General features: G+C 49.4%; 2 protein-coding genes across 2 annotated transcripts in view; one reads left to right on the forward strand and one right to left on the reverse strand.

Moving 5' to 3' along the window:
- The window catches only part of GUITHDRAFT_148513 (hypothetical protein), a gene marked incomplete at both ends in the record, with an annotated part of 3,916 nt that extends 2,439 nt beyond the window's left edge, over positions 1-1,477 (forward strand). Inside the window, 4 exons of the mRNA XM_005819518.1 lie at positions 93-962; positions 1,042-1,077; positions 1,145-1,282; positions 1,325-1,477. Of these exons, the coding sequence (XP_005819575.1) occupies positions 93-962; positions 1,042-1,077; positions 1,145-1,282; positions 1,325-1,477 (1,197 nt within the window). The remainder of the gene's footprint in view (positions 1-92; positions 963-1,041; positions 1,078-1,144; positions 1,283-1,324) is intronic.
- Positions 1,478-1,548: 71 nt separating this feature from the next.
- On the reverse strand, positions 1,549-13,878 carry GUITHDRAFT_121225 (hypothetical protein; the record flags this gene model as incomplete). Its single annotated transcript, XM_005819519.1, has 21 exons — positions 1,549-5,314; positions 5,362-5,705; positions 5,749-5,946; positions 6,000-6,764; positions 6,818-7,247; positions 7,301-7,923; positions 7,979-8,056; positions 8,103-8,387; positions 8,431-8,737; positions 8,790-8,977; positions 9,436-9,582; positions 9,639-10,367; positions 10,418-11,041; positions 11,091-11,210; positions 11,262-11,528; positions 11,576-11,654; positions 11,700-11,761; positions 11,810-12,159; positions 12,421-12,472; positions 12,535-12,706; positions 12,749-13,878. The coding sequence occupies 21 exons, from the start codon at positions 13,876-13,878 to the stop codon at positions 1,549-1,551; spliced, it is 10,716 nt and encodes a 3,571-aa protein (XP_005819576.1).
- Positions 13,879-14,656: the final 778 nt, after the last annotated feature.

A 14,656-nucleotide genomic window follows, 5' to 3' on the forward strand; every position in this document is an offset into this window, starting at 1 on the left:
ATCACTGGAAGAAGAAATGCTGGGAGACGGCCAGGGAGTCCAAGGGCAGAGATGAGGAGAGAAGCGTTAGGGAGGAGGGACAGACAGCCCAGGCAGCCCAGGACGAAGCAGCAAGCGATGTAGGGGCGGACTTCGGACAGCTCGTGCCAAGCTGGGAAGGAGACGGAGGAACGGCAAGGGCGGGAATGAAGCGGAAGGAACGGGAGGACACAGGGGAGCAGGCGGCTGGGGGAGAGGCGAGCCGGCAGGCAACCAGCCAGGGCAGCGGCGGGAAGGCGGTCGAGAAAGGGGTGAGGAGGTGGCGTCGAGTGTGCGACTTGTGCGGGGAGGGGCACCATTGGAAGAAGAAATGCTGGGAGACGGCGAGGGAGCTTGGACGTGGTCATCAGGGGGAGGGGAGAGGAAAAGAGACAGAGGTGGAGGTTGGTATGAGGACTGCGAGGACGACACCAGCGTTGGCATTGAGGAATCCTTCGTCTATGTCACAAGATCTGGTTCACTTCAAGATTCAACCAACAAACAGTGAGAATCGATCTCAAGTGGGTAACTTGTACTGGAAGCATGTTGGCCAATCCTCCTCAATGCATGAACCTATGGTTGGTAAAGATTACGTCTGTCTTTGTGACATGTGTGGGAATTTTCACGATTGGAGGCAAAAGTGCAATCAAGCAAAAACGTTCTCGTCTAACGCGGCAAACTCTCAACAAATGCTGTTTGGTCAAGACGATGACAGTGAATCAATGCCGAGATCTCAAGAGGCCGAAGAAATCGAACACCAGCAGGCTGCACATGGGAACATGGAGCTTGTAAATGCTGCTTCAAGTTCAAACAGTACAAGTCGAGGAGCCGAAATTGATCTTCCTGTGGCTCCTAATGCCAAGAAGGGAAGGTCAAAATATGTGTGGAAGTTGTGCGAGTTCTGCGGGGAAAGACACCATGCATTGAAAAATTGCTCTGGCCAGGTCGTTTACGATGTGTGTCTTGTTTGTGGGGAGCGGCATCACTGGAAAAGGAATGCTTTGAGTTGAACTTTGACTCAAGTCGCGACTCATCAAGGAGGCAGGAAGAAGGCGCAAGGTCAGCATCCCAGCACGACAGTCAGAATTCGGGGAAAAGAATTTACTCCTACACGAAAGTCTGCCAGCTGTGCGGCGAGATACATCATCACAGGAAGAAATGTTTGGGCGTTCGCAACCCGGTGCGGCAACCTTCTACGGAGAGCCAAGTCACCAACAACAGACCAGAGGTCGAGGAGACAAGCGACCCGCCAGTCCCTGATCAGGTGACTTCCACCTTGTCTTGCATGCCACCTGACTCACTCCAGAAGTCCAACGTGCTGAGAATCATCGGAGAGATTCGTGAGGAAGCTCGCATTGCCACAGCTGAAATTGAGAGACAGGCGAAGCTGCATAAGGAGCAGATCCGTGCTGACTCCATCCGGCTCATCAATCAACTTCGCCAAAGCATCGGCCAGTGACACGGAGAAGAAATTAGCTGGGGTTACTCACCCACCTCTTGTCACATATCTCTAGCTTTACTATACATGCACTATAGAAACTCTGGCGAAATCTCTATTCGGTCTATGGATACATCTAAACTTTCTGCCAAAGCAAAGCGCAGAGTCTCAAGGTCGGACTCCCTGGTCAGCCCGTCCAGCACAAGAATCAAAGTGTCACTCTCTTCCCAGTCAGAGTCGAACTCCATCTCTCCCATCATGGCGTCCCAGGGGACAAGCGTCTCGTCATCGATCGCCACTGGGATCCTCTCGAGCTTGTACTCGTACTCCTTCTCCTCCGCAGCTTTCATCGCTAGATTCTGCTGAATCCTCTGTAGCTCGCTATGACCAGCCACAAGGTCCTTGAATTTCTCATCGAGCGTGTCATTGTAGTGCATCAGATCCATCTGGGTCATGCTCCTCCTCGCTAGCTCCTGGTCCCTGGCCCTCTGCAGCAGCACAGCCCCCAAGTCCATCTGCTTCTCGATGAACTGAATGGCCATGCGCGTCTCGGTGATGATTTCTGAGACGATCTCGCTCACGTTGGCGTGCATGGACTGCCGTCTCAGGTTTCGCTGGGCGAGAAAGTCGATAGACAAGGCAACCACCGCGATGATGACGGAGTTGAGCACACCGGTGCTGATGCTACTAGTGTCCGTGAAGGTGGTGAAGCTGATAAGCAAGAAAACGTCAAGCACGATCACAGAGAGCAGCAGCAGCCAGATGGAGTTGATGTGCGAGCCCAGGGAGACCTTCTTTCTCATCAACATCCTGTTCACGTTCTTCTTTATCAGAGTGTCTAGCGACTCCTTCGGGATCTGGGGCGTTTTTCTCTTGAACAGCATCTTCGATTGTTCTCCAACAGAGACCCGTATGCGGCCGTAGAGCTTCTTCCTAGTCAAGGAGTACCTCCCGATGACAAAGACGATTCCGAACACAGCAACTACGTAAGGAAGGAAGAAGGCTGCACTGAAGAAGAGACCAAAGATGATCCAGGTCAACACGATGAAGAAGTAATAGGCAGAAGCTGTGAAGATTAACGTCAGCCCGGTGTACCAAGCTCTTCGCAGGTATTTCCTCCAAGGGCTCCAGCGCAGGTTGCCATAGAAGGCGTAGAGCTCAAAGAAGGAGAGAGCAAAGTAGACCACACAGACTCCGATGATGGCCCAGGAGCCGGCAGGCAGGGAAGCCTGACACGTCAGCTTGTCCGTCACTTCTGGACAGACGTATCGATGCGTGGCATCGCTCAGGTTGATTGCGAAGAGGATGGAAGGGACCGACGATATCGCTATCAGTATCATGTGGGTCAGGAATATCGAAAGCTGTTCATAAAGGCTTTGAGCGTGATCCGCCTCAGTGATTAGAGTATCGATGACATAGAACAAGTTTGTCTTTGCGTAGAACTGATCGTACAAAGAGTCCACGACCTTCTGATACTGTTCGTTGTTTGGGTTCATCTTGGAACCCTCAAAGAGCTGTCGCACTGACAGCTCGTCTTCGATCGCTCGCTCTCGCAACTGATCCACCCCTACTCGGATTTTGAATCCCAAGTAGACCATCAAACCAATCGCCAGAACAAGCGGCAGGCCGAGACCGAGCAGCAGGATGATAATGACGAAGGAACTGTTGGACCGTTGAATGCTCGTGGCTGTGATTTGACCCGAGAAAGGATCGTGTTGAAAGCTTATGTAAGAGTTGGCATCTAGACGATACACGAGAATGCTGTTCGAAGCCATGTTCTCTCCATCGATGGTAGAGAAGATGAGCTGGTAATATTGAATCAGATAATCTACGTTCCCCACAGACGACCTTCGCTTGGCTGGGAATTCGATCGTTTGATTCGGCATAGTGTATCCCTGAGCAGCGTTGGGCCCGAGGTCAACGGTAGGGCAGAGAGATGGTTTGACGTCGACGTTCACCGTCTTGTCCTTGGGGTCAAGCAGCCCAAACGACACCAAGTACAACAAGAACCTGGGGAGCACGAGATAACGAAAGCTCGACGTCCACACGAAGGAGCCAGTCGGAGAGCCCGGGCCATGGAGCTTGATCTCATACCACTCGACCTGAGGGCGGTTGCTCTCGCCGGGGTGAAAGTCCAGATGGAGAAATGAAGCTGATGTGTTTTGAAACGCCAGCGTGCGGCTGCCATAGATGCCATCGTAGACGTAAAGCTTGTCAAGCGCCTGGTTGCCGGACATGGGAGGCAACCTCGAGGTTGGGATGCTCGAGAAAAAGATCTGACCCCCCGTTGACATCAAGTTGACTTGAACTCTTGAGGTGCTCAGGTCATTCTTGAGCTCATATGGGATCAAGGTAGCATAACTGTTCTGTTGACAAGTCCATTCCCGTTCCAGCTGCGTCGTCGTTATCACGGCAGTGACAAGTTGTCCATCAACGATCCTCGACACGTTTCTTGTGACTGAGACGTTTCGAAGAGATTCTTGACAGAAGTTGTCTAGTTGGAAGGCGGGGTCTTGTTTGCTCATGAAGCACACGTCGTTCACACGCTGTTCGTACTGCAGGCTGTAAGGCAGCAGCATTGAAGCATCGTCGCTGACTGTAACCTCAATGTCAGCGTTGGCGGTCATTGCAGTGATCGACTGAAACGTGCAATTCTCAAGTATCACAAAACCGTCATTCAACCCAGGAATCATGATCATTCTTGCTCTGATGTTGTAAAGCTCAACCTGCATGAAGGTTCCAGCCAAACTCAAGGAGTTTGGTCCGAAGTTTAAAGTGTCGTCAGTGTTGAGCATCTGAATCACAGATGGCTTGGAGCCCACATTCGAAATCGATGTGATTGGAATGATGTGATTAGGATCGGGAGAGATGTGAATTTGAATTTCGCAGTCATACCCCACATATCGTGTCAGTTCTGCTCTAGTATTGTGGATGCGAACATATTGGTCTGCTGAACAGAAGTCAGTCAAGACAGACACTGCTGACCCTCCACCCTGGGGACTGACACGGAAAGACAACGAAGTTGGATCATACAGCCCTATGCTCGGTACTTTGACGAAGTTGACTTTACATCCGTCGGTCTGTATAGAAATACTTGTTGCTCTTTCCAAAGTCTGCACAACCTCGTTCGTGTTGTTCAAGGACGAAATAAGCCCTGGTATCAGACACGCCAACACTATGACTATCACCAAGTAAAATATTTTGCCCATGTGAGCATTTTCTTGGGGACTGAAGGATATATGTTGTGTCGACCTAAGAAAGTTTTCTGACAGCTTGACCAAGTAGATTGGGAAGGTTCCATGGTTTCGCCTAGCCCACATGAAGAACAAGTACAAGAAGACAATGAGCACAAACAGCAGAGGCGCACCCGTGCTGGTAGTCTGCCACGTGTTGACTTGACGAGGAGTACACATGTTCCATGAGTAGCATCCAGTGTCATCACAGTAGGTCGAGCAAGTTCCGTATCGAGGGGGCCCACCTATACTGGCTGCTTCCAGACACTTTCCTTTCCCTCCACAAGCCGACGGGCACCAGCCGCACTTCTGAACCCTCTGCTGTATGCAAGCAGCACACGTCGAAGCGACGCAAGGCTGCGATCGTGTGACGACAATGTTGAGGGTGTAGGTGACAGCAGTTTCGTTCCTCCCGTTGAGGTTGATGCCGGTGCAGCCGTTGTCGTTGAGCTTGAAGCGAATCGCTTCAATCCCAGTGAACTGAGGGTCTGACTGATACTGCAGGCGAGCCAGCATGGCATTGATGCCTGGCACAAGACCATAAAACGACACCGAAGGACCAGAAACGTTGGAAACAAACTTTACAGCTGGGGCAAGCGAGGCGTTCAAGAAAAGATTTCCGCCACTGAGGCCAACAGTCAGGAAGAAGAGCACAAGCGTGATCGGGCTGACCTGCTCGTCTGTATCGAGACGTTCATCATGCAGCCTGGCGTATCCGCGATGTCGACGTCTTCGACCTCTACTTTGTTCAGAGAGGTCGTCTCGTTCTGCACTGCCTGCATCAATGGGAACGGGTTGCTGTAACGGACAGTTCCCTGGGTGTTGAAAGTGAACAACACCGGAGGGTTGTTCACTGCCTGGATCTGCAACGTCAACCACCTCGTCACGATCTGTTCTTTGAACGGAAGGTTGGTGGAGCAATACGCAAACATGACATCCGCTGGAACATCTGCTGGAGCGTTACATGGGTATCCAATGCCTACGTTTCCCAGGTCGTTCACTTGGAACGAAATGACCTACACAACAAAGTCAGCGTCATTCACACGAGGAGCAAGCAACCTTCTCCCCGTTGTCATACTGCGGAGGGTGATAGTAAATGGCGTTAGAATCGATCAAGCTTTGAACATTCCTCATGACACCCAAAAGCACCAGAGAGCTTGCATTAGCAAAACCAAGCACATAATTTCCTGCCGTCAATTGCAATATTGTATCTTGCACTGCTATTTCTGCTTGTTTGAGGGCGTTTGAGGATAGTTGCTGGAATCAACACAAGTGAGCAATCATCTCAACAACAAACGCAAACTTTCGACCTGATATAAAGAAGAGTCAACAAAGGTCTGCAAGCATTGTGCTTCACTGAGCGCCCCGAGAGCCATGGATGCTACAGAGCAATACAATTTCACGCGCTCACACTCCGACGTCTGTGATTGGCAAACATCCGCAAGAGAAATACCATTCAGGCTCAAAAACTGATTGGACGGATTGCATGATATCTTCATAATGCACAGTTGCAAGTAACTTTCTCTGGTGACGAACCCAAAATACTTAGCTAGCAGACTCCTCAGGTCGACGACAGAGCTTGAAGTCACGTTCATCGTGCCAGTGAGTCCGTCGATCTTCAAGGCGAGCCTTCCTTGTGCCTTCGCACAAGGCGCTGCTGCACAAGGCTTCTCGTTGATGTCCGGGTCACTCAAGATAAAGTTTGAAAGTCGAATGGTCTGATTTTCTAACGAACTCAAAGTGGAAGAAATGAAGGTGACGTTCGGTGGATCATTGACATTGATGATGTTGATCGGATACGTTTGATTGCTAGAATTCGAAATTTTGACACCGAAATTTCCTTGATCATCGCATGACACATGTAAAAACTCTTTTCCAAGGTTGTTTGTGTTGAAACTTTTTTCAGCATAATAGATCAAACGATCATTTATCACTTTTTGGACATTGGTGATGTTGCCAGACAACGAAATCTGATTGGTAGGAATCATTTTCTGACCAGCTGGAAACAAGCTGCTGAGGTATGGTACATTCCATGTGACGCTGATGCTGGTCACAGGGAGGTTGACGCAAGGTTCCTGCGGAGGGTTCAAACTCAGTGTGCATCTCACCTCCGAAAGAAAGCTCTCACCATCTCAGTATCAGATCCATACCAACCGGGAGGACATGTCGGGCGATTTAAAGTTTGGTTGGCCCAGAGAGATAGCTGAGAATTATTCAAGTATGCTGCGCACTGCGCCCCCCATTCATACAGTTGTTCTTCACTGATCTTCGATCCAGGTGGCTTCACTTCGCATCGCCCCAGCAGCAGACTAAAAATACCATGTTCAACACTGAGCGCTACAGAGACTGAGAACTCGATTCCGCTCTTCTTCATCAACTGCTCAGTTGCAAGCGAATAGTCTGGATCAATGACTTTTAACTTGTTGAATCGCAAAGAGCCTCCCTCGAGCAGGTTGAAACCAAGAAATTTCACTTGGACGTCATCCACCAAAACCATCTGACCATTAGGGTTCCCTCGAGAGTGAGAAGAAGCCCTCAGCACTAGCGGGTATGAGTTTCTTGAGTGATGAATGAAATCAGTATAAGCAATGAGGAGTATCAAGGGACTGACCTGTACGACGTGAAAGAAGCAGAGTAGAACAGCTTGAAAGGGTTGGCAGGGTTGAACTCCAGACGGGAGGCGTTGATAGTGGGAGGACTAACTTCCCAGGCGTTCATGTCCGAATGGTTCAAGAAGGCCTCGAAAGAGAAGGCTTCGTTCCCATTGGAGCTCACTCCTACCTGCATGGAGATCTGGAAAGAAGCTCCCAGCGTCAAGCCGTCAACCGTCTGATTGACATCGACCGCAGGAGAGGGGAGCATGTAAAGGTGCTGGAGGCCCTCGGGCGAGGCGAAGTCACCGTCCCACCCGTCAAAAGAGATGCCTGCCAGCGGCGACATGGCCCAAGAACCCTCGCGTTGAGCTGGGCTTGACAAGACGCCAACGCAGGGTGTGGATCCATTCGGTTGCAAAAAGGCGATGGAGCAATCGCGAACCCCCTGGCAGAGCGAGGGATGCTCGAACCCTGAGTTCTCCACAAGCCCATCGAGAGAGACATGGCAGGGTTGGCTCTGAGGCACTATCTTGATGTTCGCCTTCCCTTCAATCCAGTTCAAGTGTTTCGAGCTGGTCAGCCCGCACGAAAAGTTGAGATTGAGCGGGTCATTCGGGTGCAGCTTATCTGAGACCATTATCTAGAGCACGAGACGTCAGCAAGCAAGCCAGAAAGAGTTCACATCTGTGCATCACCGACAGCGCTTCGCCGGTGGGAAGTGAGAGGTAGTTGCTGTTTTCCCGAGGCACATAAACAATGCTTTGAAGAGCATTCTACAGATGGGGTAAGGTTGTGCGATCGTGTCCGCCATCAGCGTACCTGGATGTCGCCTTGGAAGCCTCTCATTGCGAGTGACGAGCACAAAAGTCCAGGTGGCACAGTCTTGCAGATACAGGAACCTGGAGCTCCGACCTCGGCAGATGAAGTTGGGTCCCAAACACATTCGTAGCTGGTGGCACAGTCTCCTGCAGTAGCATGCATCGAACACTCTTCGTTCTTGCAATCCGCTTGTAAAAAGAACGTAAGGGAGGAGGCTGATAGGGCATTCAAGGCTTCTATGGCGGCCTCCGATGCAGTTGGAATGAAAATTCTGCCGTACACAACCTACAAAAACTTCACTCGATTGCTTCTGAGCCCATGTAGATACCTCCACGCGCAGCGTGAGTTGTCCATAGCCCTTTCCTAGATGTATACACTCATCCGAATCTACATCAGCAATCCCAAGACCAGGGGAAAGAGCAGCTTGCGAGAGTTGCACTCTTGTGTTCTCCAAGATGGCGATCGGGTCTGTTGTTCTTGGGGTTGTGATAGTAGGAGGGTTGTTCACAGGAATGACGTTGACAGGAACTTGTAAGGTCGAGGCTGCCGACGAAAAGTCATATTGCCCGGTCTGATCGGATCCACTGAACCCTTGGTCACTGACTACGATGGATATTGTTTCAGTACCAACGTTGCTGATTGTCAACCAAGACTTAGCAAACTTATGACACCCTCCACGAAATTTACCTGTTAAAATATGGATCCCTTGCTGAAAGCTGATATCGGAGCAAATGTGTTGCTGCATTGGCATCAGCAATCGATGCCAAGAAGGACATCTCGGGCATGAATTGACTTTGAGGGGACTTGAAGAATCGGAGGTTGTCAAACTTTGACAATGACAGGGATCCATGCTTGGCAGAGAGATCAAAGGTCAGCTGGGGACACAGAGATGACAGGGAGTAACTCAATGATTCTCCTGTTGATACAAGTCACCCTGCTCACGAACAGACTATCACATCACCTTCAACTAGAGCTTTCGAGATGTTTGGCTTACAGTCAAGAGGAGCATCTTCAAATTCATCCACAATCTTCGTCATCAAGCTACCAAGAGGTATTGGTATCGTTGATCTTTCAAACACAGCTATGTTGACGGATGAGTTCAGATCAAACGGAAGCCCTCCTGTGTTGGGTTGATGACAAGTGTATGGAAGGTTTGTGTTGGCACACTTCTGCCTACACCCCGAGGATAGTTTGCCTTGAAAGATAACACACGGCTTGTCGTTGACTGCCATCTAGAATACAAAGAATTAAAAAGAAAAATCACACTCTCACCATATCAAATATTCACATCCTCACAAGATCAAACTTTCACCCTCTCACAAGATCAAATTACCGAGTAGATGTTATAGAGCAAGACAGTCTTGTACTTGGTCATGCCAATTCCACTCGCTCCATCATCATCAAAAGTGATTACAAGGTCGTCCAAAAAGGTTCCCATCTCTGCAGCCGTCGAGAAGGAATGAGAAGGAGAATTGGTCCTCTATGTAAGCAAGAGCATCAGCACGTCACCTTCGCCAGGAAGAGATGGTGGCTTACCTCATAGATTCTCTTCGCGCACTCCAGGCTACAACCCGAACTGCTTTGTACACCAAGGAACACTGGTTCGGCTACATTATTGAGGAAGCATTCTCTCGGGCAATCTACATAGTCCGGGTTCGTTTCTGCACTGAATGCATTTGCGTATTGCAAGTTCTCATCAATGTTCGTTTGATAGACTGCATTCATCAAAGCCTGGCGAACATCAGAGGCATAGCCAGAAAACCTGACGACTTGATTTCGAAAGCCATCGCCCTTTGTGAAGGTCAGATGAGGACGGATACTGTCTGGAATTGTGATGGTCCCGAGCCTTGAGGACACTTCGACCGTGAAGCGAGAAGTCCGCGATTCACCAGGAATTGGTTCTGGCAAGATCTGGATCAGGTACGGACAAGTCTCATACCACCCTCGATTTCCACAATCTTCAAGAGCAACATATGCTGGCAGGTCCCCCTTGACAGAAAGTTCCCTCAACCAACTGTCTGCATACCATGGCTGCATATAGAGATTGGTCCTCCGTTCCTTCATAGGGATCACTCTGAGATTGGTGTAGGCCATGTTAGGAACGTAGCAATCTTGAGGTCCAAACAAAAGTTGTTGTTGCAGACATGACGAAATCGCTGAAATGTCAAGCACTTGAAGAGAGACATTGCCCTTTTCTTCATTTAGGATGTTACTGAAATTTGTAAAGGATTGAACAGAAAAATCCCCCAAGACAAGGTTTGTCACCTGTTCAATCAGCAAGATTCAGCGATTGAATGATCAAGAATGAAACTTACGGTAAGACTGGCCTCAATCTGCACTACTGAATCCAAGTAGCCTTGGCCCTGTCTAAGTTGTATTCCACAGCTGGAATACGATTGATTGCCACGGAAAGTCAAGTTCATATTCGCGCCAGAGTAAACTTGCAATGTAGGGTTGAGATACTCATGATTTGCATCAATGTTGAAGTAGGGGGCAAAGAATCTCAAAGTTTCAACGACTGCAATAGGATTCAGTTGCAAACAGACGACCCCCTGATTCAAGGCATTGACGTTGGCCAGCAATGTTGGAACGTCTATGGACGAAGTTACCCAAGTAGCACTGTCCGTGTTGTAACTTGTGACACCCAACTCAGCGATGACATGAATTTGCAGATGGGTGCTCCAAGTGAACGTTTTTGTTGATGCCAGAATTGAACAAGAGACCAGATTGACAGAGAAGTTGCCTTCAACAGTGCATGCCCCCTTGCTGGTTGAAAATTGCTCATCTTTACAATCGTACTTGTACAACGACAGGGAAATTTGTGCTGACAAATACGATTGCAGGACGTGAATTGAGTTTGAGATGTTATATCCCAAATAAATAACTTTTCTTTTCCCCTGCATGCTGTTTAATTTCAGAAAGGAGGACTGGTTCAAGACCTACAAAAACACATGTAAGAAACATCATAAGCAACCGACTGCAACGAACCGGATCAGCGTCAGGTATTGCTTCATCCACATACTTGACTAGTGTGGCATTCCAGTAAATAAATGGCATGTTGTAGAGCAATGTGCAATTGTATTTCAAAAGCGGCAATGTGAGCTTTGCCTGAAAATCAAAATCAATGGGCACACAGCTTGTAGGAGTCAGACGACTCACCACATCACTCGCGAGCATGCTTTGATACAGGGGCTCAGGAGAGCGATACTGATAGGCATCGACATCTACTATGTGTGCGCCCACAATGGAAGTTTGACCAAACTGAAAGAGAGTGGCAGCTGAAGGCATCATAGCGAACGGGGGGTCATTTTGCGGCACAACTGTGACATTGATGTATCGCGTTGCAACGAATGGAGTGTCGTAAGGTGAAACCCCTCCTGACCCAGTGTCGTTCACCGTCACCGTCAAAAAATCTTGGGATCCGTACTGGACTGATGCTCACAAAACTTGTTTGTAGAAGATCAATCCCTTACCTCATAATTGCTGTTGGTCGCAGACAAATATTCCAGATTTTTCAAGAAAGCGTTGCATGCATCTAATCCATCGTGTATCCTACAGAAAGAGATTCAATGAACCTTAAGCAAGAGCAATCCAAACCTCAAATAATGCACAAAGGGCTCGAGCGACGACACTCTGACTCCACTTCCAGTGTTGTTCGTCTGTTGCAACATGTCAACGATCGCAGACAGTGTGAAGATCGAGGTCACCTGGATCTCCAGGATGATCTTACTTCCAGACACATCGTTTGCATCATCTGATATAGAGATTGCTGGGTTATTAAGCCTTGAGGCTTTATCTTCTTGTATAACATATGCTGGGGCAGGAAAAAGAATAACAGGAGGGTCATTTACAGGCAGGACTGCAATCCGTACACCAGTGAGCATTGCATTCCCAGGGAATTTGAATTGAAGGTATTTCTGATACTGCGGGGGAAATTTTGAGTTCCAGTGAGGAACAGGGAGGTACTTCAAGGTGTTGATCTCGGTGGTCAATTCTCGGGCAGTCCCTTGCAAATTGATTGTTGCTGCAGATTGAGCGGTCGCAGTGTAGGATCGACCTGCCAAGATCAAAATCTCTCCAGCAGTGACGTTCTCGGAGCCAGCAACCTTGACAGAGATGATTACACTTGTGGTCCTGCGACATTCTTAGTGGAAAAGGTGGAAAGCAACAGTCACATACCCGAGCGGCCCCTCGACCAAGAGCGATCCATTTGTAAAGGTGCAACTTTCATTCGTTTTTGAGTTGTCGAGCAAAGGAGAATTCTCCCAGCAGCTCATCTCGACGCTGTTGAAAGGGTACCTCTCCAGTCGATGTTCACCGAGGGTCTCGCACACACCACCGGCAGAGAGAGCAGGAGATGACCCGATGCACTGTAAGGCAAGCGAATCGTCAGACCGGTTGGCAGAGATTGAAATGACTCGTCGGCACTTACCGGGCCATCAGAAAACAAGACGCCAACAGTGAGTCCCGATGCGGAGACGATGTGCTTCTTCGAGTATTCGTCTCCCAGGTACCGGACATAGAACCCGGAACATTGCGCGGCTGTACACATGGGCAGAAAGCATACTCCCCCGCACACTCCACAGGAGTCGAGAATCATTCCACTAGAAAAGACCCCATCACAACCAAGTTGACACCTGTCAAACCCTCCACATTTGTTGCATTTATCGCAGACACTTCTCACCGTCGGCACCCCATACAGACTAGCGAATTGACCAATGTTCGCGAAAGGAGCAGACGCTACCGTAGGAACATCAACAACTCCAGCGCAATCCGTAGGCTCCATCACGATCGCAAAGATGTTCGAGGAGAGAGCCTTGGGAGGACTTGCTTCGTTATCAAACGTGCATGATACCATGGTTTCCGGCGGCGGGAGGACAACTCCATCCAAGATTTCGCAGAAGTCGGACACGTTCTGATGTGACAAACTTCTCTTGTAATGAAGCTTGTACCACGATCCTTGCTCTCGAGATTCGAACCAGAACCATTGTTGGCAGGTAGCCTGAAAGTAGACGTGCTGATAAGAGAAAGGCCCAAGACCTGCCCCCACAGGAAACGACTTCATGGCTGAGCTCCAAGGAACATGGAAATCTAGTTTCAGTTCGACGTACGGAATGTAATTGCGATTGGTGCTTGCTTCGTAATGATCGATCCAAAGAGGACAAACCGACGAGTCTATAGGATAAGGTAGACCATACTCCTCCTGCGCACTTCCATTCATGATGTTGTCTGAAGTCCTCGCAAGGGTGACATTGACCGGGTTGTAGAAGAAGACAACACAGCACATGTCCAAGTCTACCTGCGAAGACCATCCCTTCATAGTCACCCCGATGGCTCCACATCTGTCGGTAGACGGGAAAGTGAAGGACACGTTTCGAGGACTCCCAGACGCTCCGATCTTGTAGAAGGCAACCTGAAATGTTCTTGTCGAGTAAAACGTCGGACCACCTGGATCGTTCACAACAGCTGTCTTGAGGCTAGAGGTACAAATAGACCTTGTAAAATTCTGTACAAAACTTAACATGGAGTAGACAGAATCAGTGTACGTGCTGCTGAGTTGTCTGCTGGATCTGATGTGCGTTTCACCGCGAGCATGGCGCTCGAGAGTCTTGTTCGAGATTTCTGATTGGTCTCGATATTGACTTCTCAATCGCACAGGCAAATCTGATGCTTTGCCTTGCGATGGTGTCGTTGCGACAGGATGAACTTCAAACGTAACAAACAGAACACATGCTACCAGAAGGGGAGCTCCTGTGAACAGAAACCGTTGCTTCATTCCATATGAGATTTGATCAAGATGGAATGATTGTGGCTCGGAAAACAAGAGTCAAACACCAGCTTTGAACGTTGTCATAGCAATCACTGAGCTGATTGTTTGATCTTTACACTGTCATCTTGGAGGATAGATACCATGCACGCTCTACCATCGAATGCGGCGGCACCTGCATGGCAGCATCTCTATAGCCGCTGCTCTCCCGCTACCTGCCTCCTCCTCCTCCTCCTCCTCCCGCGTCTCCTCGCCATCCCGTCATGTTCCCCAGGCTGCGACCCTCCTCGTCAGTAGCCACCACTAGAATGGCCCCTCATCCCCACACATTCCTCTTACTGGTCAGTCAGGGGATGAGGGAAGTCCCCCCAATATTGACGTTGTAGGTCGCTGGGCATGCGTGAACCTGAGGAAAGGAGGAAGACGGAGGGAGAGAGAAGGAAGACAGAGAGAGAGAGAGGGAAGGAACATGGAGAGAGAGAGAAGGAAGGAACATGGAGAGAGAGAGAAGGAAGGAACATGGAGAGAGAGGGAGGGAAGGAACATGGAGAGAGAGAGAAGGAAGGAACTTGGAGAGAGAGAAGGAAGGAACATGGAGAGAGAGAGAAGGAAGGAACACGGAGAGAGAGAGAAGGAAGGAACATGGAGAGAGAGAGAAGGAAGGAACATGGAGAGAGAGAGAAGGAAGGAACATGGAGAGAGAGAGAGAAGGAAGGAACATGGAGAGAGAGAGAAGGACGATGGAGAGAGAGGGAGGGAAGGAACATGGAGAGAGAGGGAGGGAAGG

This window comes from Guillardia theta, assembly GCF_000315625.1.
Source record: "Guillardia theta CCMP2712 unplaced genomic scaffold GUITHscaffold_219, whole genome shotgun sequence".
In the NCBI taxonomy this organism is placed as follows: domain Eukaryota; class Cryptophyceae; order Pyrenomonadales; family Geminigeraceae; genus Guillardia; species Guillardia theta.